Source organism: Macrosteles quadrilineatus, unplaced genomic scaffold (genome assembly GCF_028750875.1).
Source record: "Macrosteles quadrilineatus isolate MER2022 unplaced genomic scaffold, UCM_ALF_1.0 Scaffold_83__1_contigs__length_474695, whole genome shotgun sequence".
Lineage (NCBI taxonomy): Eukaryota > Metazoa > Arthropoda > Insecta > Hemiptera > Cicadellidae > Macrosteles > Macrosteles quadrilineatus.
The window spans coordinates 306,582-330,479 of NW_026542676.1; the positions used below are offsets into that span (position 1 = coordinate 306,582).

Consider the following 23,898-nt stretch of genomic DNA (forward strand, 5'->3'; position numbering starts at 1 on the left):
GAATCAGAAAACTCAAGAAAGAAACAATTCAGTAAATCCAAGACCGTCTGACAACACAACTTCAATGCAATCTCCACAATTAAAATTTCCCAATTTTTGGCGTGAGAAACCAGCACTTTGGTTCATACAGATTGAGGCGATTTTCTCTTTATGGAACATTTTCGATGAGAGCCTTCGTTTCACACACGTTGTGACACACTTAGATGAGATGACTGCTTCCGAAATAGAGGATTTACTCTCAAACCCAAATCTGGAAAACCCTTACACGAGCCTGAAAGAAGAACTGATAAGAAGATTATCAGTATCAGAACATAAGAGGATTAAGCAGTTACTCGTAGAAGAAGAACTTGGGACAGATACACCATCCCACTTTCTCAGAAGACTGAAATCGTTAGCCGGCAGCAGCGTACAAGATGACTTGCTGAGGATCATCTGGATGCAACGACTTCCTGTGCATATTCAAGGCATCCTGCAAACCCAGTTAGGCGCTGGGGTCAGTACCGAATCATTGGCAGTTACAGCGGACAAGATTCAGGAGGTTCAACCTTTGAGTTCACCTGCAATAAGCTGTGACGCTATTTTGTCAAACCGAGGTAAGCCAACGAATACCTTTTCTCAGACCCCACATAGTCACAACAATCTCAATCAAGGAGGAGGTTTTGAGGCAATTTTGGAGAAACTTTCAATGCTGGAGGAGAAAGTTAACTGTCTCTCAGATGACTTGATGACATATAAAAATAGTAAGTTCAGATCACAAAGTCAAAGCCAGTCCAGTAAACAGCATAGTAACTCACCCCACAATGACATCTACTGCTGGTATCATAACCGTTATGGATCACGTGCCACCAAATGCGTGACTCCTTGCTCTTACCCTTCTACAAAAAACGAACTAGGCAACTAGATGCGGTGTCGACTAGTTGTCATGTGCCTAGACGCCAAACTCATGAATCACCCGGAGTTGACAGCAACCACAGCAACAGGTTACAAGTAATTGATAACAATTCTGGCTATAAGTTTCTGATAGACACTGGTTCAGACGTGAGTTGTATACCAATAAATTTTGTCAAAAGACCCTTAAAACCATCTGGGATAGAACTCAGAGCTGCAAATAACTCTGAAATACCCACTTATGGTAGTTTATGTCTCAACTTAAATATTGGTCTACAAAGAACTCTAGTCTGGAATTTCATAATAGCTAAAGTAAGCACTCCAATTTTTGGTTCTGACTTCCTAGCTCACTATTCTTTATTACCTGATTGTAGTAACGGTTTCTTAATTGACAACATTACACAATTAAAAAGTAAATGTCAGTTCATGAATACTCAGCAATTTAGTATTAAATTAATTACTTCCGACCCATCAAACTATCCACTGTTATTGGAATTTCCAGAAATCACAAAACCTTTAGGAGTACCAAGATTTATTCCTCATAACACAGTACATTACATAAATACGACTCCTGGCCCACCAGTCTCATCAAGACCAAGAAGGTTAGCTCCGGATAAATATAAAATTGCCAAATTAGAGTTTGAATCCATGGTAGCAAATGGAACTGCGTGTCGTTCCAAAAGCCCATGGTCATCACCACTTCATATGGTACCTAAAAAGAATGATGAGTGGCGACCATGTGGCGATTACCGAGCATTGAATGCCCGCACCATTCCAGATTCTTACCCTGTTCGACATATCCATGATTTCTCAAACTGTTTACACGGTAGTAAAGTTTTCACTGTGATATATCTTGTAAAGGCATACACGCAAATCCCAGTTAATAAAGAAGACGTGCCCAAGACTGCAATAACGACCCCATTCGGTCTCTTTGAGTTCCCGTTCATGTCTTTTGGGTTGAGGAATGCTGGTCAAACTTTTCAAAGGTTTATTGATGAAGTCGTAGAAGGACTAAGTTTTTGTTTCCCCTACATTGACGATATCCTTGTTTTCTCAAAAGATCCTGTCGAGCACGAAGAACACCTTCGTATTCTGTTCAAGAGGTTAGTCAAATATGGCGTCCTTATAAATGTGAAGAAATCTGTATTTAACACTGACTCAGTAGTTTTTTTTGGGATATCAAGTAACCGCTGACGGAACCAGGCCTGTGCCTGATCGCATTGACGCCCTTCAGAATTATCCCTTGCCACAAACTGCCAAAGGTCTTAGGCGATTTTTGGGAATGTTGAACTTTTACCGCAGGTTTATTCCTCACGCTGCAGAATTTCAAGCCCCTCTCCACACTGTCCTTTCGTCATTAAAAGGGAATCAGAAAGTCCCTTGGACTGATGTATTGACTGAAAAATTCAGTAAATGTAAGGATCATTTAGCCGAAGCTACATTACTTTGTCACCCCAACGCTAATGGTAAATTAGCACTTTTTTGTGATGCATCGAATACTGCAGTAGGATCAGTACTACAACAATTGAATCAAGATGGAATATGGGAACCTCTGTCCTTCTTTTCCCAAAAACTAACACCTAAGCAAGCCAGTTGGCCCGCTTATTATAGGGAATTGTTTGCCATCTATTCGTCTGTTAAACATTTCAGACATATATTAGAAGCTAACTCCTGTACTGTCTATACTGATCACAAGCCCATCACTTTCGTTTTTCAACAAAAGAAGGACAAACTACCTCCTGTTCAAACTAACCATCTCTCATTTATCTCACAGTTCACGACTGACATTCAACATGTTTCTGGTGCTTCAAACATAGTAGCGGACAGTTTTTCTAGGATAGAATCTATTTCTGCCAACAAGACTAGTAAAATTGATCTGCATCTCTTGGCAGATTCTCAATCTAATGATGAGGAACTTAAGTCTATTCTCGAAAACAGTACTTCACTTTGTCTTCAACCAGTTCCAGTTCCTGGCTCTGATGTTTTTGTCTACTGCGATACAAAGAACGGTAGAGAACGATTGTATATCCCCAAATGTTTACGAAGAGAAGCGTTTAATTCAATCCATAACTTAAGTCACCCTGGGATAAAATCCATGAATAAAATGTTAACTTCAAGATATGTTTGGCCTTCAATAAATCGTGATTGTAAAGAGTGGACCTTGTCCTGTCGAGAGTGTCAACGTTCAAAAAATTACTCGTCATGTTCAAACACCTATCAACGATTTCCCTTTGCCAAATTGTAGATTTGAACATATTCATGTGGATATAATCGGCCCATTACCCCAAGTTGGAAATCTTCGTTACTGTCTTACAGTAGTAGATAGGTTCACCAGATGGCCGGAAGCACACCCCTTGCAAGGCATCTCTGCCGAAGAAGTCTCGTCAGCTCTTTTCAATTGTTGGATATCAAGGTACGGTGTTCCCTTGCGAATAACAACAGACCAGGGTAAACAATTTGAATCTGCACTCTTTGCTGAGTTGGGAAAATTGTGTGGATTTTCAAGATTAAGGACAACAAGTTACCACCCGTGCGCAAATGGCATGGTGGAACGTTTCCACAGACAACTCAAGGCGGCCATCATGTGCCACTCCGCCTCCACGTGGGTCGAATCCTTACCCACAGTGCTTCTTGGAATAAGAAATGCTTTCCGTGTGGATCTGAACATCTCGTCTGCTGAAATGGTTTTTGGAGAGGTTTTACGCCTCCCTGGCGAGTATTTTATGCCAACAACCCAGCTAGCACCCTTAGAGGATCCGACTAATTTTGTGTCTCGATTACGACTCAAGATTTCATCAATGAAACCAACAAACATCAAGAGACACGGCATTAACCGAAGCTTCATTTTTCGTGATTTGGACACATGTTCACACGTTTTTCTGAGAGTGGATGCTGCGAGAAAATCTTTACAACATCCATACACCGGACCTCATCCAGTGATCAAGAAAGACAGTAAAACTATCACAATAAAAGTGAATGGTTCTAATGTTAAAGTTAGTCTTGACAGAGTTAAACCGGCCTATGTCCTTCAGAATGATGAAGTTAAGCCCTCAACTGTATCTCAGACTTCAAACGATGTGGATTTTCAAAAGTCGTATACGACAAAGTCTGGAAGAAAAGTGACATTCAAGAATCCAATTTCAGTTTGATGGAAATTGCCTTTGTCCTGTGTTATTTTTTTTTTTTGTTATTTGTTATTTTTTTGTGTGACTTTTCGGAACCCTCCAAAAACTCCATGGACTTCCAGTCTTCGTAGGGGGCTCCTGTAGTGGCTGACAGATTTATCAGCTGACAGATGTTTTAAATAGTTTATTGAATTTTGGTTGTTATGAAAAGAAAAATGAACAAAGAGACATTCTTTTAGGCTTTTCAACCAAAGTGGTTCATTTTTATTTGCTCTAAACAATTAATTGTTAATTACTTGTAAAAGTATGATAAATTAAACAATAATATTTAGTGGAAACCTCTAGACTTTTATTTAAAGTATTTATCCCATTAAAATGAGGTTCTTTTCACTAAAATTGGTGACCCCGAATTGAACACATCAAGAACACATAATGGAAATCAATGAAGAAGTATTGGCTAGACTAAAACTGATGGAAGAGCAAAACCAAGATCTCAGAAAACAACTTAATGATGTCATTGGAGTTGACTCTGAATATTCAAGACAAAATGGTGATTCAGAAGAAGATTTTTTGGTTAATCCAATGAATCAGAAAACTCAAGAAAGAAACAATTCAGTAAATCCAAGACCGTCTGACAACACAACTTCAATGCAATCTCCACAATTAAAATTTCCCAATTTTTGGCGTGAGAAACCAGCACTTTGGTTCATACAGATTGAGGCGATTTTCTCTTTATGGAACATTTTCGATGAGAGCCTTCGTTTCACACACGTTGTGACACACTTAGATGAGATGACTGCTTCCGAAATAGAGGACTTACTCTCAAACCCAAATCTGGAAAACCCTTACACGAGCCTGAAAGAAGAACTGATAAGAAGATTATCAGTATCAGAACATAAGAGGATGCCTTGTTTATGTTTACAAAAAGAGCAGCATTGTTTATGTGTAGTGAAGAGATCTAGTTCAAGAAATTGAGAACATTTCTTAGGGCCCTTTCACACGAGGCCACTGGTGGCCGCCACCGGTGGCAGCCACTGGTTGCCCGCCACAGCTTTAACATTATTTTAAATGAGACCTTTCACACGCAGCCACTGCAGTTGCCCGCCACTACACAGTGGCCGAGCAGTGTCTCCTCGCGCAACTGCTAGTCGGCAACCGCCGGCAACTGCAGTGGCGGCAACTCGTCGCGGGGCATTGAATTAAATGGGAGCTTTCACACGTAGCAACCAGTGGCCGCCACCGTGGATGAGCGTGCAGCTACTATTTTGAATCAGTCCAAATGCAGACTGCAAAGACAAACGCACTATGGTAGTTGTTGAGTGTTTTCGTGTTGAATTGTTTGTTTGTGAAAATGAGTGATCAGAAGAAAAATAAAGAGGACGTTGCTGAAAAAGAAAAAGACAAAGGAAAACAACAGAATAAGAGAACAAACAAAATAGTAGAAAACAAAGTGGAAACTGAAGATCTAATTTGCGAAATTGAAAAGTAACCGGCAATTCGGTATAGTACGCCTGTGTCTTTGCCTTATTTTTTTATTATCAACGCGAGAAGAAGGAGATGTTCATTGTTCAACAGCATTTTCACAACTATCATTGTACAGTGGCTGAAGTGGAGTGGCTTGTAAGTTGCCTGTATCATCCACTGCAGTTTCCCGGCCGGTAACTGGTGGCGGACACCGGTGGCCGCCACCAGTGGCCTCGTGTGAAAGGGCCCTTAGGATCAATTGGTAAGATACCATGGCCATGTTTTAATTGCATTAACTTTCTCTATAATCTAACATCAGTATGCCTTCTAAAGAAAGACTGGCAAGAAAAATAAAAACAGAAGAAGGTAGCATACAATCCACAAATAAGAGTTCTACTTCTAAAGCTTGGTACCTTGAACATGCTAAAGGAGAAAAATCCAAAGCGAGAAAACGTTATCTAGCTAATATTGAAACTGAGAGGTTAAGAAAAAGTGTGCAGTACAGTGCTAATCCTGAACCTCACAGAGCTAGGTTGCGGCAGCAATATTCTGCTAATCCTGAGCCACACAAGGCTAGGAAGCGTCAGCAGTATTCTACTGATCCTGAGCCACACAAGGCTAGCGTGCGTCATCAGTATTCTACTGATCCTGAGCCACACAAGGCTAGAGTGCGTAAGCAGTATTCTACTGATCCTGAGCCACACAAGGCTAGAGTGCGTCAGCAGTATTCTACTGATCCTGAGCCACACAAGGCTAGGAAGCGTCAGCAGTATTCTACTGATCCTGAGCCACACAAGGCTAGAGTGCGTCAGCAGTATTCTACTGATCCTGAGCCACACAAGGCTAGAGTGCGTCAGCAGTATTCTACTGATCCTGAGCCACAAAAGGCTAGGAAGCGTCAGCAGTATTCTACTGATCCTGAGCCACACAAGGCTAGAGTGCGTCAGCAGTATTCTACTGATCCTGAGCCACACAAGGCTAGCGTGCGTCATCAGTATTCTACTGATCCTGAGCCACACAAGGCTAGAGTGCGTCAGCAGTATTCTACTGATCCTGAGCCACACAAGGCTAGAGTGCGTCATCAGTATTCTACTGATCCTGAGCCACACAAGGCTAGAGTGCGTCAGCAGTATTCTACTGATCCTGAGCCACACAAGGCTAGCGTGCGTCATCAGTATTCTACTGATCCTGAGCCACACAAGGCTAGAGTGCGTCAGCAGTATTCTACTGATCCTGAGCCACACAAGGCTAGAGTGCGTCAGAAATACTCTACTAATCCAGAATATTATAAAGCTAAAATATTTTAAACTACGGTGCAAAACAAGAAATGAAACAATCTAATCGCAGGAGACGTTACAAAGTACTTCTTGCAAAACACCCTGGCCACTTTCGCTTGCGATATAAACTTAAGGTTCTTCACGAAAGGGTACGAAAGTGTGCAGCCTATCAAAGACGACGCTTTTTTGAGAAATAGATCTGATGGGAAAAGAAAATCAGTAAATAATGCAAAAAGGAAAACTAAAAAAAGTGTTGCAGCTTCACATATTTTCTTTGGGAGAATAAATTGTAAGAAAATAGCCAGACTTATTGCTAAGAAAATACCTGAGCAAGGTTATACTTAAAGATTGCTAAGGGCTAAAGAGCTCTTGAAATGGGTGTTGCATGCTTATAAAAATTACAAAAACGATTTCCTTAAGCTATTTGTTAGCCTGCAAAATCGTGCTAAAGAGTCTCTTGCTAAGCTATCTGCAACAAGCACGTTTGAAGACAATGTTGAGACATTGTGTGGGCACAGTCTTCATGTTTCCACGTCGGAGCCTTATTTCTGGGAGTTTACCTATACAGTGTTTTCTGGTAAACAAATAACTGTTGGTAACGAGCCCAGCACAGCTCATAGTTCACCAAAGAAAAAGTGGAAATGCAACTCAGATATTTGCTTCATTGAGCCTGACCACTTAGAGCAACTTAAAACTCTTTACAATGAAATAGTTGCAAGCTCTCTCGCTAAAGGTTCTAAGCTTATTGTCAGCATGGGAGATCACTCATGTCAAAGTGGTGTATCATCTCTTGTAGGTGTTCATCATCACTCTTTGGACTGTTACTGAGGAGCATGTGTTTCGAAACTTCCTTTCTGAGAACAATCTATCCTCGCTTTCCTGCAATTCGTAGTCTTGACTCCAAAATTTACCGACTGTTGAAAATAGCTAAGCAGATTATGCTAATTAGAAATGGTATTCTTAACGTGCATGTGAACTTGTTGTTTTCGATAGAAAGGGAATTTAAAGAGCAAACAAAAGCCTTTCTTACAGATGGCACAAGTGAAAGCAAGGTCCCTGAATCTGAGTCTCAGTTGTTCGAAAAATATCACAAAGCATTTGAGGCATTGGAGAAGCGTTCTTCTGAAACGCCAGTGTTTCCCTGTGTCTCATGCGATAAGTTGTTCAGAAGCAGCAAGTAAGCCTGTTGAAAACCATAAAAGTCAAATTGTATGACATACATGGAAAAGAATAAAAGACATAAAGAAAGAAGAGTGCAAAACGGGATGGATCTGTCAAGGCTGCCTCGAAAAACTAAGTAAAGGTCAGACGCCTCCTACTTGCATTCTTAACAATCTCTATGTTTGTGCGCAGCCGAAAGAGCTAACTTACCTTAACAGTTATGAAAAAGTTTTAATTCAGAGAGCCAAAGCATTTCAGGTTTTTACAAAAATGAACACAGTTGGGAATAGAACAAGTCGAGCTCAGGAACAAATTTCCAAAGTCGTGGGAAGAAGTTTTCATTTGCCACTACCCCTTCAAGAAACCCTGCAAAAATTGCCCAAACCAATAGACCCTCTGAATCCAAACCACGAGCTGTACGTTTTGGTCAGAGGGGTACCAACCAAAGCAAAGAATGTTTGGCAAATGTTGCTTAGTGTGGATAAGGTACACGCAGCCTTACTTTTCTTAAAGAAAAACAACGCTCATTATGGTAGCATCGTACTACCTACAGATCCAGAAGGACTCTTCAACCTTAATGATGACACAAATTTGTTTCAATCTACCCATCAAAACGAACTGCCACCTCAGAAAACGAACTGTCAAATACTACATAGACGTGCTATATTAACTCAGGTAACTCACGAGGAATGGGATTCAGAAGAGTCTCACTATACAATCCACAGTCTTCATGAGTCAAAATCTTATAGTGATGACACCGAGCTCCATAAGATGCTGAAAGTGAATGACCCTCCGATTAGTCACGAAAACAAAGAGATTGACGTGCTTGGTTTCCCTGATTTATATCCCGAAGATAAATTTGGCCAGTTCCATTCCAGAGAAACCAGACTCACTTCTGCTGAATTTATCAAATGTCGGTTGCTTTAAAAGCATTCTCAGTTCAGACTGAATCAGCAGTTCCTTTTTTATTTGCTGCATGATGCAAACCTTCGGCAGTTAAGACAAGGAGTATTCCACAAGCTCAACGTCACTGGATTCAGTGGCTCTCTTAGTGCTAGAGACTGTTTGAACAACCTTGCATCGGGAGAATTAGAGGGGAACCTGACATCAGTATTCTCCAAATTCAGGAACACTAGCCAGTACTGGATACAGCCTAGAAATGATGTCAATTGCATGGCTCAGCATTATGGACCAGCTACATGGTTTTTAACCATAAACCCAAGCGATTGGAACTGAGATGACATGGCATTGTTCATTAGGGAAGTAAACCGGAGTGTTCCAGGCGCAGAAAAAAAAACAAACTAGTGAACTTGTCGCTATCATCGTCTCTAACATCAGTAGGCCTGTCAACAGCAACACCAGGTCCAGTTCCAGGGGGTAGTAAATTTAAAATGTATGCTGGGTATTGCATATTTTGTGATGTAAATATCAGTGGAGTTTAAACCCAAATGCCGAGACAGTAAACAACCCCAAATGCTGAAAACAGTAAACATAAGAAAAACCAAGACACAAAGACAAAGACTCATCTCTCTAAAACTCTCTTTATTTACTAATATTGATGATGAGCGACCACTAACTAATAGAATAGCCGAAGCAGAAATGTACTAAATAAACTCTGTGCTTATTTAGCTGAACATAATTAAGCTCTATTTGTCATCCCTCTTAAAATCAATAGCTCCTGATAGTGAAATAATTTAACATGTAAAATGCAGCCATTCTAATCTATTATTTTACCCTTAGTCATATAGTCCAGTCAATCCGTTGTAAAAATCAACCATAAGTGGATAAAAATAGCGTCCTAGGAATTTTTTCTGAAATTTGTGTTTTTTGGGGCGCTGAATCCGAATCTGAAGTCGTCCAACAAATATTTCTTGAGATATTCGCAAAAAATAGTGAAATTTTAGCACTTTTTAAAGTTTTCATGTTATAAGTCAAAAACTATGAATTCTAGCGACTTTTACCCCTATACAAAATGGAAGTTGGCAAAATTTCCTTCAAAATGCACTATTCACACTTGAAAATCCATTAAAAATAACCTCCGCTAGAGTGCATTGAATATTGGTTATTTTTCTGAATTTAAAAAAATTAAGGGTATGGTCTGATTTTAATATTATTCAGCCAACCCCTTCACCCTTCAACCCTATAAATATCTCAACTTACTTCGCCCCATCCAACCCCCCCCCCCACCCAATACCACTCTTTTTCCCCCATTCTACAGCGTTCTTTCTACTTTTCTTTTGCAGAATGTGATAATAGTCCAAGAAATTTAGGGATAAAAGTGCCATTCGACCTAACAAATTCGGACTAAGTGGAAACGTTGTACAGTTGTTTAGTAAGCCTAAATAAATAAAATATCAAAAGTCCCCATAAATCCCGACTGTGCTTCAGCCGCCATCTTGGAAAATGGCGGCCAATTTTCACTTTTTTGACAATATTTCACAAACTATTGGTATTAGAGAATTTTTGTAAATACAAAAGTTAAAGAACGTCTAAAAATACATCTTTTTATATTACAAGGTTTGCTCTATCTCTAACGGTTATTGAGATAAATAATAAAAGTTAGTAGTAAGTTTAAAATTAACGGATGTATTTTTTTCGGCCGCCATCTTGGATCTGCCATTTTGAAATGTGACAAATTAATTTAAATATGAAGGTGGTGTTGTGACCCATCATTTCAGACTACTTTTTTATGCTGAACTCAATGCCGCAATCCGTTTTCGTTTTTCAGGCTTTCTTGATGAAATATTAAAATTATCTTACTTAAATTTCTAATATAAAAAAAAAAATATGAAAATGCAAAACGGATTGCGGTATTAAATTCAGCATAAAAAAGTAGTCTGAAATGATTGGTCACAACACCACCTTCATATTTAAATTAATTTGTCACATTTCAAAATGGCAGATCCAAGATGGCGGCCGAAAAAATACATCCGTCATAACCAAGTGATAATAGGTCGACAATGAATGGTGGTGTATACTTATCTTTATCTAGCACTATTTTGAGATTATGGTCTTAGTTTGTAAATGCACAATGTTAAAATAGGCTAAAAATAAAGTTATAAAAAGTCCTCATAACTTTAGAACAGATAAAGATTTTTAAAAACTAATTGCGGCATTGTAATCAGCGTAAAATTCTAGTTTGAAACAATGGGTCACAACCCTACCTTTATATTTGAAAAAAAAATTTGTATCCAATATAGCGGATCCAAGATGGCGGCCAAAAATTTTTACCCAGTCAAAATGAAGTACTTACTACACTACAATGATCTGACGTGGTCCGAAGTTGATATCTTAAGAAACGTAGAAAAAAGTAGGGGGGGGAACTCATTTAAAATTCACCCTGTATATCCTAAATAAAATGTAACATAGATTCCCTATTTAAAAACGGTTAAATTTAACAAGTACTAGGTTTACTGCTATGGGGAGAGTAATAAAGCGTGCATTTATATTAAATATCATTAGCTTAGTATGAAATAAATACATTTGCCAAGTTTGATCAAAATATATCCATAAATAGGCAAACTGCAACAATTTTATTTTCCTCCATAAGGATAACATGGGAACTTTAAATTTAATACTTACTTTTATTATTTATCTCAATCAATAACCGTTAGAGATAGAGCAAACCTTGCAATATAAAAAAGATGTATTTTTAGACGTTCTTTAACTTTTGCATTTACAAAAATTCTCTAATACCAATGGTTTGTGAAATATTGTCAAAAAAGTGAAAATTGGCCGCCATTTTCCAAGATGGCAATAGAGCGTATGAAATACTTAGTTTGTTGTTATGTTAGTCTTGTGGCTTTTATTTATTCGAGAAAGATTTGAGATTCGTAATGTTAATGTTGTTCCTAGGAGCGTTGGTAAATGTGCGGGCGGTCGCAGGTCTGTATATTCCAAGTCAGCATTCCTGCGTTTTGTGTGTTTAAATATTTATATATCAAAGATTCCCCCAAGACTGATGTTGTCTCAAAGTAGTATTTGATATGTTTATTATATTATTTTAGTTTGAGTTTTATTGTTATTTATGCTGCGGAGTGTCTCCCCACTCTCATATATTTTATTCTCTGTTTTAGATTTAATCTTAATTCACTCAGTACGTTAGATTTCTCACAAATCTACTCGCTAAAACAGTGTTAACCCTTTTAAACTAGATATTCCCAAAATGTACTGTATTATCATTTTCATGTAGTTTAGACCACTGTTTGAATGTCACAACCTTAAACTCAGGTGTTAAGATCGCCACTCGAGGTAACCATAAAAAAAAAATAAAAAATTAGTGTCTTATGAGTATGTTATTTCGGTGCCATTGTGATTGTAAGCACTTACATACTAGGTGTGCATTGTTGCAATATTTCTAAGTGTAAGATTGAATGTATATTTGTTGTAGTTTTAATCGTTGATTTGTCTTACTTTGTTTCTCAAGTGCCTCATCCTTCAAACAGCCTCAAACTCTGTTAAATAAAATTGTCCGATTTGTACGACACAAGCCCCCGAGTTACTTACAACCTTACCATTGTACCGGGTGTAGAAATTCTATCGAGTCAAAGACTGTGATATAAAACCATTGAGTGACGTAGTTTCGTTACCGAGGCTTACCTGTGTATTTTATTTGATAGTTAAGTAATGTGTTCTCTTCATAGATATAATACATTGTTGTATCAATAAAGCTTTTAGTTGAAACTGACAGTATGTTAATTTATTTTTGTTGGGCTGTAATTTATGTTTTTATAGTTTATGTCATTTACTTTACAACTGTGGCATAATGGTGCCACATTTTGGTGACCTGGTCATGTGAATCAAGTTCCTGACCAAATCGTTCTTGTTGGATACGTTAACTGAACACATTTATTAATACAGAGGAGACAATTTACCGCAATTCACAGGCCCTAAGAGCCAGCTTTGATGATTGTTTGATTAATTAATGCATTTATATCTCAGAAATATCTTGATTGTTCAACATATGAAATCTAAATACTATACTGTATCTCGCGTATGTAACTGACTCACGGAAGATACTAATGTTTGAGCACTTCCAGAGGAGCTAGGGAGTTGAAATTTGGCACGCTTTTAGGTCTTGGGCCCAAACCACCGGGAAAATTCTAAAAAGTTGTATTTTTTATTTTAACCCCCCCTTATTTAAGAATTTCCCCCCCAATGTTATTCTTATGGGAAATAACATTGAAAAATTCCGACTTTGGTATGCTCATCTGAACTACTTAGAAACGTGCTAGAGACTTGAAACTTGGTAGTATTGTAGTATGGGATCTTACATTACCGGTGAAATTTGCAAAACTCAAATTTTCAAATTTTAACCACCCTAAAAATCCAAAATGGCGGACCTCTGAAAACAACAAAACATGTTTTTTTCTAAGGGCTATAGCTCGAAAACCATAAGAGCTAGAAAAGATTTGAAAGAATTTTCATGAACGGGAGTTAAACTTTCTACAAAACCCTCTTTGGCGTTTTCCGAAAATCGCACTCCTTCATCTTCAAAAAACGCCCTACTTTCATAATTCGGCATTTTTCTTTCAAATTTTTCTTGGTTTTCGCTATGTTTTCATACCTAAATAATTTTTTTTTTCAAATATTATTAATGCTTTGTATTTTACTTAGTTAACTTTAAATTTTACACACTGCATGTTTTTTCGTAACTTTACTCCTTGACCACAAAAACTTAGTTTTAATCTCAAAATTTGAAGGTTTTTTACCACTTTTTTGAGCCTAATGTTATTCTTATGGATCGTTGAAACATTAAAAGTGGCGGACTTTTGTGTGCTCATCTGAACGGTTTAAAAAACGTGATAGAGACTTGAAATTTGGCAGTAACGTAGTATGGGTCTTCATTAACGGTGAAATTTGCAAAATTCCCATTTTCAAATTTTAACCCCTCCAAAAATCCAAAATGGCGGACCTCCGAAAACGACAAAACACATTTTTTTTAAACGGCTACAGCTCGAAAACGGTAAGCGCTAGAAACGATTTGAGGAAAAATCGTAGGTTCGGAATTAAATTCTCTACAAGACACTAATATGAGTTTTCCGAAATTCGCACTCCTTCAGCTTCAAAAACCGCCTTACTTTCAAAATTTGGAATTTTTCTTTCAAATTTTTTACCGTTTTCACTACTTTTCCCAACCTAAGTAAATTATTTATGCAAATATTATTAATTCTTTGTATTTACTTTGCTTTACTTTAAGTTTTAGTAATTTAATGTTTTTTCGTAACTTTACTCCTTGACCCCCAAAACATAGGTTTAATTTCAAAATTTGGATATTTTTACGTGTTTTTAATTTTAAAACTACTTTTTTGACATAAAGTTCTACTTATTATGCTCCTAAAATTGAAAGAAAAATGCCTTAATACACATTAAAAACCGTTTAACCAAAAAAAATTTATAATGGCGGATTATTTGGTTAAGCAGTACGCACAAGTCGGTAATGCACTATAATGAGTTGGTTCTCGCTCTTATTTTTGCTACCAAATTTGACTATACCTGTTACAGTTTCACGACCAGTTTCTTGCTCCTATTTGGACTATTATATTTTCCGATTTTTGCGATCTAAACTTGTTATTCGATTAAACTGTTAGTATGGATCACTATTGTATTGCTGCTGGGTCTTTCCATCAGGGAGATCTTAGATTCACCGACAGCAACAATGCTCAGTGCATGGCTAATTCAGCCTGTGCACTCGCCTGGCAAGTGTTCTGTGGTGGATTCAGTACCAATGCTATTGACGAGATACTCATGGCCGGCGACCGTTTGTACACTCAATCACGCCGTGAGTATAACGTCATTCACAGGTATCTGTTTCCCGAGGACCTTGCCAGGAACTTCGTGGTTGCGGACAAACATGTAACCATCGAGGAGATTTCCAGTGTTGGTGATGGTTTGTACCCGCGTTGCATCGCCGAATCGGACGATGTGACCACTTCTTTATCATTGATGTTGGAAACGGCCATGCCCGGCGACTCTGTTGATGGCGGCTTTGTGTTCACGGGTCAATTGGTAGCAGTCGCTTTTTGGCGTTACCAAGGGCGGCTCTACCTCTTTGATTCTCACGCGGTGAACGAAAGCCGTCGTCGAGACATTGATGAGGGCAATAATAAGGCTAGGCTGTTTGTGTGTGATAATTTTCATTCTCTGGCCTCCCTTTTATTGGTGAATTCTGCGTTCGTCGGTGGACAGTACTCCGTTACAAAACTGAAATTTTCCTTTAATCAAACTGTCCACACGATTGAATGTCCAGAGAATGTTTTGGCACAATTACTGTCAGAGTCTGGTTCTGAAGTAGTTGTTAAGGATTCCAAAGGTCCTGGTAGACCGAAAAAAGTTAAACGCGGACGTCCGAAATATCTAGACACGACCAGGGAAGAGCAAGTGGACGCGGCAAATAAAAGGTATAGGGAGACGCACCCTGATCTTATCAGGCAGATAAAAAGTCAGTACTCTCAAAACCACCCCGAAGTTAACAGAGCGGCTGTTGGGCGTTACAGCCAAACTCACCCTGATGTACACCGTCAGGCTGTTAGGGAGTACGACTTGCGTCATCCCGGTGCTGCTTCGGAAAGAGTTCAAATTTTTCGACTACGAAATCCTAAGCTCTCTGAGCTCCAACATATGCCTGCTTCACTTGCCCGGTCCGTAATTAAAAACGGCCCGATGTCTGTTTGGAGTGGGGAATTATTAGCCACAGTAGACCCTTTTAAATTGAAGAAAATCAGTCTCTGGGTGGACGATATTTACAGATGTCGTCATTGCCAAGCACGGCTCTTTGAGGAGGAGAAGAACAGAAAGCAATGGTGCTGCGGGGAGGGAGCATTCAATGTTCTCGAACTTCCTCCTCTACAAGAACTCTTCTACTCCAATCGTCACTTCTTGGAAAGAGCCCGTGCGTACAACGACCTGTTTGCTCTCTGCGCGCTCGAAGTGTCAGGCGGGTATCGTCATCCCAGTGGTCTTTCTTTTTTCAAGATCGAGGGAAGAATGTACCACCAGGTCTACAATCTGGACGCCCCAGGACAAAAGTTCACCACTCGTTCTGGGAACGTTCAGTTTGTGAATCGGTCCCGCCTGTATATTGACGATGGTGAAGAGCGCCGTAACATTGCGATGGGTAGATCGCTTGATGCCGAGATCATCGACGGTATTGCTGATTTCCTTTCAAGGGAAAATCCTTACATTGAGCACTACCGTCGATTGAGCAACGAGCCTTCTGTAAATGCTCACTTTGCATTTGAGATAACAAGTAGGTCTACCCATGGCCCTGTTCTCGCCGTGCTTAGCAATGATGAAAACGACACTGAGCCCCGGAGACTGACAATATGGAAATGCGGCTCCGACAGACCTACGTTTATTGACCTTTTACATCCCCTTATGGAACCTTTCGAATATCCCCTACTCTACCCACAAGGCACTGTGGGATGGCACGTTGGTCGTCTTGACAACAAGGGTGCTAAGCTGACTCAATTTAAGTACTCGCGGTGCCTCCTACTTTCGGAACCTCGCTTCTCTCACCTAGGCCGTCTCTCACAAGCTTGGCAGGTTGAGATGTTCGCGAGGTACGAGGAGGAGAAACTGCGTTATATTAAGTTTACGCAGCTGAAGAACACCGATAGTGCCTTGCGGGTGGGGCCGGTTGACGAGATTCGGAATGCACAGCAGGTCTTGAACGACATCGCTCGTGATGAAACCGTCCAAGGCGAGGGTGGGGTGCAGGCAGGAAAAGTCTACCTCCCAAGTTCGTTCACCGGGGGGCCCAGGTACATGAAAGTAAAGTACGAAGACGCTATGGCAATCGTATCGCGCCTGGGTTCCCCCACTTTCTTTTTGACGTTTACGTACAACGCGACTTGGGAGGAGAACAAGAAAGCTTGCCCTCGTGGAGGTACTCGCAGTGACCCTAGCACTGCTTGCAGAGTTTTTAGGATCAAACTTCTGGAACTTCTCCGAGACCTGCGCAGTGGAGCAATGTTTGGACGCTCTGTCTATATCGTCTACGTCATCGAGATGCAAATGAGGGGCCTTCCTCACGCCCACATTGTTTTCAAGATTGACGGAGACGGACCAGTTCAGGCGTCCGAAATTGACTCCATCATCCGCGCGGATATTCCCTCGGAAGAAGAGGCCGGAGGCCGACTGAGGAAGTTGGTCCTAAAACACATGATCCACGGTCCATGTGGTAATGATCATAGGACTGACTTCCTCTGTTGGGACTCTGCAAAGGTTTACTGCACCAAATATTTCCCCAAGCCCTGCTGTGAAACCACCCACGTCGACGAGAGGGGATTCGTCCAGTACAAGCGAGATTATACCAATCAGGGGACAATTGTTTCAAGAAAGGGAAACATCAGCGTTCACGATGGCTGGGTTGTGCCGTATAACTCCGCACTTTTATTGAAATACGAGGCCCACATCAATTTGGAGCTGGCGTCTACTCGCCGCGTGATTAAGTACCTCTTCAAATATCTTATGAAGGGAGGGTCTCTCCAGAACGTCACAGTTACTCCCTTCAGTAAGCAAGATGATGAGGTACAGCATTACGTGACGAAGAGAATGGTGGGTGCCAGTGACGCGTGCTGGCGTTTATTAAACTTTCTCGTATCAGAATCTGAACCGACGGTTGAATGTCTTCCCGTCCATCTGGAGGGCAAGCAGTCCGTCCTGTTCAGACCAGGCAAACTGGCAGCGGCAGCTGCTAGGAACAGCTCCAAACTTACAATCTACTTCGACCGGCCTCGTATTTCACTGTTTGACGACGTGACATATCAGGGTTTTTATGAAACGTTTGTGGTCCACGTCAAACGCCCTAAAAACTGCGAAGATATACGAGCACCCTGACGGCGTCCATTTTATCACGGCCCGCCAGCGCGGCGAGAAAGTGTGCAGACTGTTTTGGGGTCTCTCCGAGCAGGACTGAACAGTATTACCTGCGTATCCTACTGATGACTGTTGCTTGCCGTGGTTATGCCGACCTCCTGCCCCCCGGTGGGCCGAACTGCCGCACTTTTCAAGAGGTCGCGCGGCATCTTGGCTTAGTGCAAGATGAACAGGAGTACCACTACGCGCTGCGCGAGGCCGCCACTTTCATGACTGGCCCGAGACTTCGTTCTTTCTTTGTGATCCTCTGCAACATGGGAGCTCCCGCAGCTCTCCTGTGGGATGCTTTCCGTGATTCCATCTGCGAGAACCACACAGAGCGTAACCCTCTCGATGTTGAACTGGCTTACAAGCTAGGTCTCATCGATATTGATCGGAGTCTCCGTCGGCAGGGTTCTTGCGTCGCAGATCACGGGCCTCCCCGATGTACACGATGACACGACGGAGTTGGGCAGAGAGCTGCTCTTACACGGTGAAAATCAACAGAGAGTGTTTGTGGAGGAGTGGGTGCCAAAGCTCTCTGAAGATCAAAACCGCGTATTTGAGTACGTCACCTCCGTTCTAAATGCCCCTGCCAGCGGAACGTTGTCGAAAATCATTTTCCTCGACGGTCCGGGAGGCTACGGAAAGACCACTCTGATTCGTGTCATCCTCGCATACGTGAGAGGTTGTCGTCAGGTTGCACTGGCAGTCGCCAGCTCTGGGATCGCCACTGGTAACATGCCTGGTGGAACTACAGCTCACAGCATGTTCCGGTTGCCCCTCGACTTCGGTGACGGTGCCGGCTTTTGGAACATCACCAACGGCTCCCAGCGAGCAGAGCTCATCAGGGCCGCAAGGATCATTGTCTTTGATGAGGCCCCGATGGCACAGAGGTTCGTTTTTGAGGTTCTCGACAGATCCCTCCGAGACCTCATGCGTTCCAGTGAGCTATTCGGTGGTAAAATATTCCTCTGTTGTGGTGACTTTCGCCAGATCGCGCCTGTCGTTGTAAACGCTCGTACTCCAACTGACATTGTTTGTGTCTCACTTCGGGCTTCCCATCTGTGGCAGCCATTTCAAAAATTTTTGCCCTGACAACAGCTCATCGGACTAGTAGTTCCACAGCCTATTCCGAATTCCTTCTTAGGGTAGGCAACGGGGCTGTCAGTTCGACCACTTTCTTGGAGGGACGGAACGAACAGTCTAATTCCGCTGCTCGGGATTAGACAAGTGACGTCTTTGACTGATGTGGTCGATTCCGTCTTTTCCCGCAAACGTCTTACTCGACTCTGATATGTGTTCGCGACGCGCAATCCTCTCGACTCTGATAGTGAACGTCAAGGAGATCAACGACCACATCTTGAACTCCCTCGACGGTCATCTGTACGAGCTGAGGAGCGCCGACACAGTTGACAGAGCAGAACGACGATGGCCTGGATGTCGACGTTCAACTCCTGAACCACGGCTACTGGCAAGGGCGTACCAGACCATGTTCTGCGGCTGAAGATCGGCTCTGTTTGCCTCATTATGAGGAACCTCAACATCGCTGAAGGACTCGTCAACGGCACTAACAGTCATTGTAATCGGCATCACCAACCGCCTGATTACAGTGAGACTTCCCGGACAGGCGCAACTTATCGGAATTCCCCGGATTACATTTACTTTTGCGTTTGTCGAGGGTTCGCCGTTACGTGTTCGTCGACGTCAGTTCCCACTGATGTTGGCCTATTGCATGACCGGACACAAGAGCCAAGGTCAGACATAGATTCAGTCGGTGTTGGATTTACGGGACCGATTGCTTCACGCACGGGCAACTGTACGTCTTGCTCAGTAGGGTCAGACATCCAGACCATATTGTTGTTCTCGTACACCCCGAACGTGTCCGAGATGGAATCGCATACGCAAAGAACATCGTGTATGGCGATCTCCTTCTCTAAACCTGATTTAACATTAGCAGTAGGCTAGGGGATCTGCTTAATCAAAACTCCCCGTTGTGACTTGACAACATCGGCAGTACGATAGGGGGCCTGCCTTATCAAAAGTCCCCGTTGTTGTATAAAGTAGTTAGTAAAGTTTACTAACTTGTACATTTGTAAATAATTGTAAATATGGTTCCGACGTTTCCTGGCCTCCTCGTGGCGGAACTGGATATGCCATAAATTTTATGGCTAACCGACAGGGAAACAAACATTACTTGATCTATTTTCATAAATATATACATGAATATCTACTATAATCTATTTATTTAATATGATACTTTACTATTTACTATTATCAACGTATTCAATTATCAATCGACATAATAATCAATCTACTCATCTTATAAAAAAGTTTACTAACTTGAACATTTATAAGTAATTGTAAATATGGTTCCGACGTTTCCTGGCCTCCTCGTGGCGGAACTGGATGCCATACAGTTTGTGGCTAACCGACAGGGAAACAAAAATAACTTCATCTATTTTCATAAATATATACATGAATATTTACTATAATCTATTTACTACATAATGATACTATTTAATACTTTACTATTAAACTTATCAATCTACTATAATATGTTCGTGAGATGGTTATTACTTCTATATCGATTTTCGCTATTACAAACCCAATTGTATTATCACTTCGTTTGACCAAAAACTCAGTTGTAAAAATACTTTACTAACATACTCTCTTTCAGCAACTTTAAAATACAATTTTTTAAAAGGTTTCTTTAAGTTGGAGCTTGAAATTAACGTGCCAACCTCTTGTTATATATTCGTAAAATTGTTTTTATATAACTAATATTGACTGTTTTACTTACTGCATTGTACAAACTAAACTCTAATCTACAAATGACGACTAACAGGTAGGGGGCCTGGGGGCGGAGCCCCCAGCGAGCCAAAGGCGAGTAATTAGTATATAAGTCAACTGGACACAACGTGAACTAACATTTGAATTAATGACGAATAATTAATGATGGAATGAATGACATATTGGATTTGCCTACATCATCTGAAATTACATATTATTAAATACTACCACTACGACGTTGTATATGAAGGGTTTTTACTGCACAAGATGGTTTGGGAGAGTAACCTGATTCAATTTATACAGAGTTCTTGAAAATTACTGTCTTGTATACCTTGTACCTTAGGTCTTCCAGGTGTCACCAAAAACCACTCTATGGAAGTGCCGTTTGAAAAAGGAATGAAACCAGATGTTTCTCAATGACATTTCTTGGGGAATGATCGGAATAAAAATCGTTTCCTATATCTACTTATCACGCCACATGTACATGCACGTGTACATCACTACAGCCATCGATCTGTCTGCTCAAAGCAATTAAGTCACTGTTGTCGGAGAAGGTATCGACCTTCTGGTGCTACCAGTGGGCTAAACATCTAATCTAGTGGGGAAGACTAAGGGTTTGAAGGTGCTGGACAAACACCCCCAGTTGTCTTCCCAGCTAGCCCTTTTTAGGACACCTTCCCATGACTTCACCTTTAACCAGGACTCCATGTTAGAGGCAGAAGAGTCTTTCTTAGCAGCCTAAGGGTAAAAACACAGTGGAGGAGGGCAGGTAGCTGGTAGCCTGGCCGGTCGCTTACTCGCTTACTGCGATGTAGAATTAAAGCACGCGTTGTTATGGGTACGCACACAGTCGCGCCTAGCAGGTAGCCGACATGGTAGCAGTAAGCTAGGCGGCAAGCTAGAAGAATTGCCAAGTCGATTGTTTGAGAGCTGCAAGCGGGGAAGGTTCGACTGGGGCATGCGCAAATAGCAGAACTTAACAGCCACTTGTTCGCAAGTTCCACGCGGGATCTTTCACTGCGCATTCTTTGTTTTAGTTGATTTATTTGGATGTTGTTTTTTTACATGAAATAAAATAATGGACGTAGACAAATTAATATCAGAGGTTATTATCCGTGTGCCTTTGTGGAACCAAGCCCACCGGACAAGCACAAACGTCACGTACTCAACGATCTGAAGAATGAAATAGCGAATGAACTAGGATTCAAACAAAAGTTTATCCTATACCACTAATATTATAAGTGATAATATTAGTATCGGCGGCTGACAAGCGACTGTACTGAGCGCCACTGTGTGTATGTCCCAGCTACCCTCCAGGTAACCAGCAGTTAAGCGAGTAAGCGACCAGCCAGGCTACCAGCTACCTGCCCTGCTCCACTGTGTTTTTACCCTTATACGGGAAAACCGGCAGACACCTGGAAGACCTAAGGTACAAGGTATACAAGACAGTAATTTTCAAGAACTCTGTATAAATTGAATCAGGTTACTCTCCCAAACCATCTTGTGCAGTAGAAACCCTCCATATATAACATTTTGGGTGTCTTTTGGTATTTCAGAACCAGGCAAATGGTGGGAAGATTTGTAGAGGCTCGATTTCTTTCCTTTCCTTGTGGACCCTTCTTGAAATAATGACGAAGGATACGGACTTAGCTTGAATTTCAAGGATTCCTTTGGCTCGTTTTCAGACTGCTTTATAATAGTCATTCTTTGGTGTAGTGTCGTTGGGTCAATGATAAAAACTGCATTGTCATATTAATAATAACCATGGAAACTTACCTCTCTAACATTATTTATCACATTCTACAAAAGAAAAGTAGAAAGAACGCTGTAGAATGGGGGAAAAAGACTGGTATAGTACATTGGGTGGGGGGGGGGGGGTTGGATGGGGCAAAGTGGGTTGAGATAGTTATAGGGTTGAAGGGTGAAGGGGTTGGCTGAGTAATATTAAAATCAGACCAAAACCTTAATTTTTTTAAATTCAGAAAAATAACCAATTTTCAATGCACTCTAGCGGAGGTTATTTTTAATGGATTTTCAAGTGTGAATAGCGCATTTTGAAGGAAATTTTGTCAACTTCCATTTTGTATAGGGGTAGAAGTCGCTAGAATTCATAGTTTTTTACTTATAACATGAAAACTTAAAAGAGTGCTAAAATTTCGCAATTGTTTGCGAATATCTCGGAAAGTTCAAGAAACATCTGCTGGACTACTTCAGATTCGGATTCAGCGCCCTAAAAACAGAAATTTCAGACAAAATACCTTGGACGCCATTTTTGTCCACGTTGGATACGGATTGACTGTACCAATATGTTATTGCAAACCTCGATGAGAAGTCAACCTTGATAACAAGTCTTACTTTAATAAGCCCCATGAGAGTCTTGTTATTGAGGTTCTGGTTATACCTGGTTATACTGTATGTATAAAAACTTTGCTCATATTTATTACATAGTTTTCAGATTTGTATCGAACGTGTGTTCACTTTACAATCATTAACACCGCCTCTTAGCGAAGAAGAAATCGTGGACTGCCTGTGTCAACACTTTGACTTTTCATACCGTACTTTCAACTATTTCAATATATTTATCATCAATGAGAAAAATCATCTAAGAGTAATACAAAAGGAAGAAAGAATTGAATGAAAAAAGATGAGGAAACTGAAGAAACGGCTGAAGAAATGAGCTGAAGATATATTACAGTAGACAATTATACATTTATAACTTCGCTGTGTGCAGGGGGTCCTCTCGCTAAATAAGTATAGCGTCTACATTAATAACTGGATCGAAAATCAATTCCCAATGGGCTTTAACGAGATTGCAAGTTGTGTTTTTCGCAATTTACTAACAGTGCCGATTGCCCCAAATATCACTAACGTGAGTCTCTTTGGTGACGGCTGTGGGGGCCAAAATAAAAAACCCGCGTGGTTTGAATGGGTTCAAAAGGGCTTCTGATTCATGCTCCAATACATGTACCTACTCTGGAATTGTACTTCCCAGTAGTAGGACACTCTTTTTTACCACCTGGCAGAGTATTTGCTAGATTGAAAAGACTGCAAGGAAAAATAGTGAAATCATCAATCCTGAAAAGGACATTAAGATATTTGAAGAGAATAACACAGAAATTCGATTGGGAAGTGAAAATTGTCAAAACTTTAACTGGAAAAAGCTGTAACTCCAATTCAAAAGAAACCAGCGAATTGGCATTTTCAGTTCCATACTCTCAAAAGATTTATGCTTAAAATTAACAGGAGTCAATACAACGGTTTATTTCATGGAGAAGTGAACTAAACTGCCCTCAAAAAATTTGGCTCGGTTTAATAAAGTGGGCAGTCCTACC

At 40.8% G+C, this 23,898-nt stretch overlaps 2 protein-coding genes across 2 annotated transcripts; both read left to right on the forward strand.

Moving 5' to 3' along the window:
• Positions 1–208: 208 nt before the first annotated feature.
• Positions 209–901, forward strand: LOC128982030 (uncharacterized). Its single transcript, XM_054401069.1, has one exon. It carries the CDS (start codon positions 209–211, stop codon positions 899–901), a length of 693 nt encoding a protein of 230 aa, XP_054257044.1.
• Positions 902–14,506: 13,605 nt separating this feature from the next.
• Positions 14,507–17,755, forward strand: LOC128982031 (uncharacterized). The gene has a single exon (XM_054401070.1). The coding sequence runs from the start codon at positions 14,507–14,509 to the stop codon at positions 17,753–17,755; it is 3,249 nt and encodes a 1,082-aa protein (XP_054257045.1).
• Positions 17,756–23,898: the final 6,143 nt, after the last annotated feature.

Coding starts and splice junctions, on each gene's coding strand:
- LOC128982030 (XM_054401069.1), top strand. CDS start 209: ATGACTGCTTCCGAAATAGAGGATTTACTCTCAAACCCAAATCTGGAA.
- LOC128982031 (XM_054401070.1), top strand. CDS start 14,507: ATGGATCACTATTGTATTGCTGCTGGGTCTTTCCATCAGGGAGATCTT.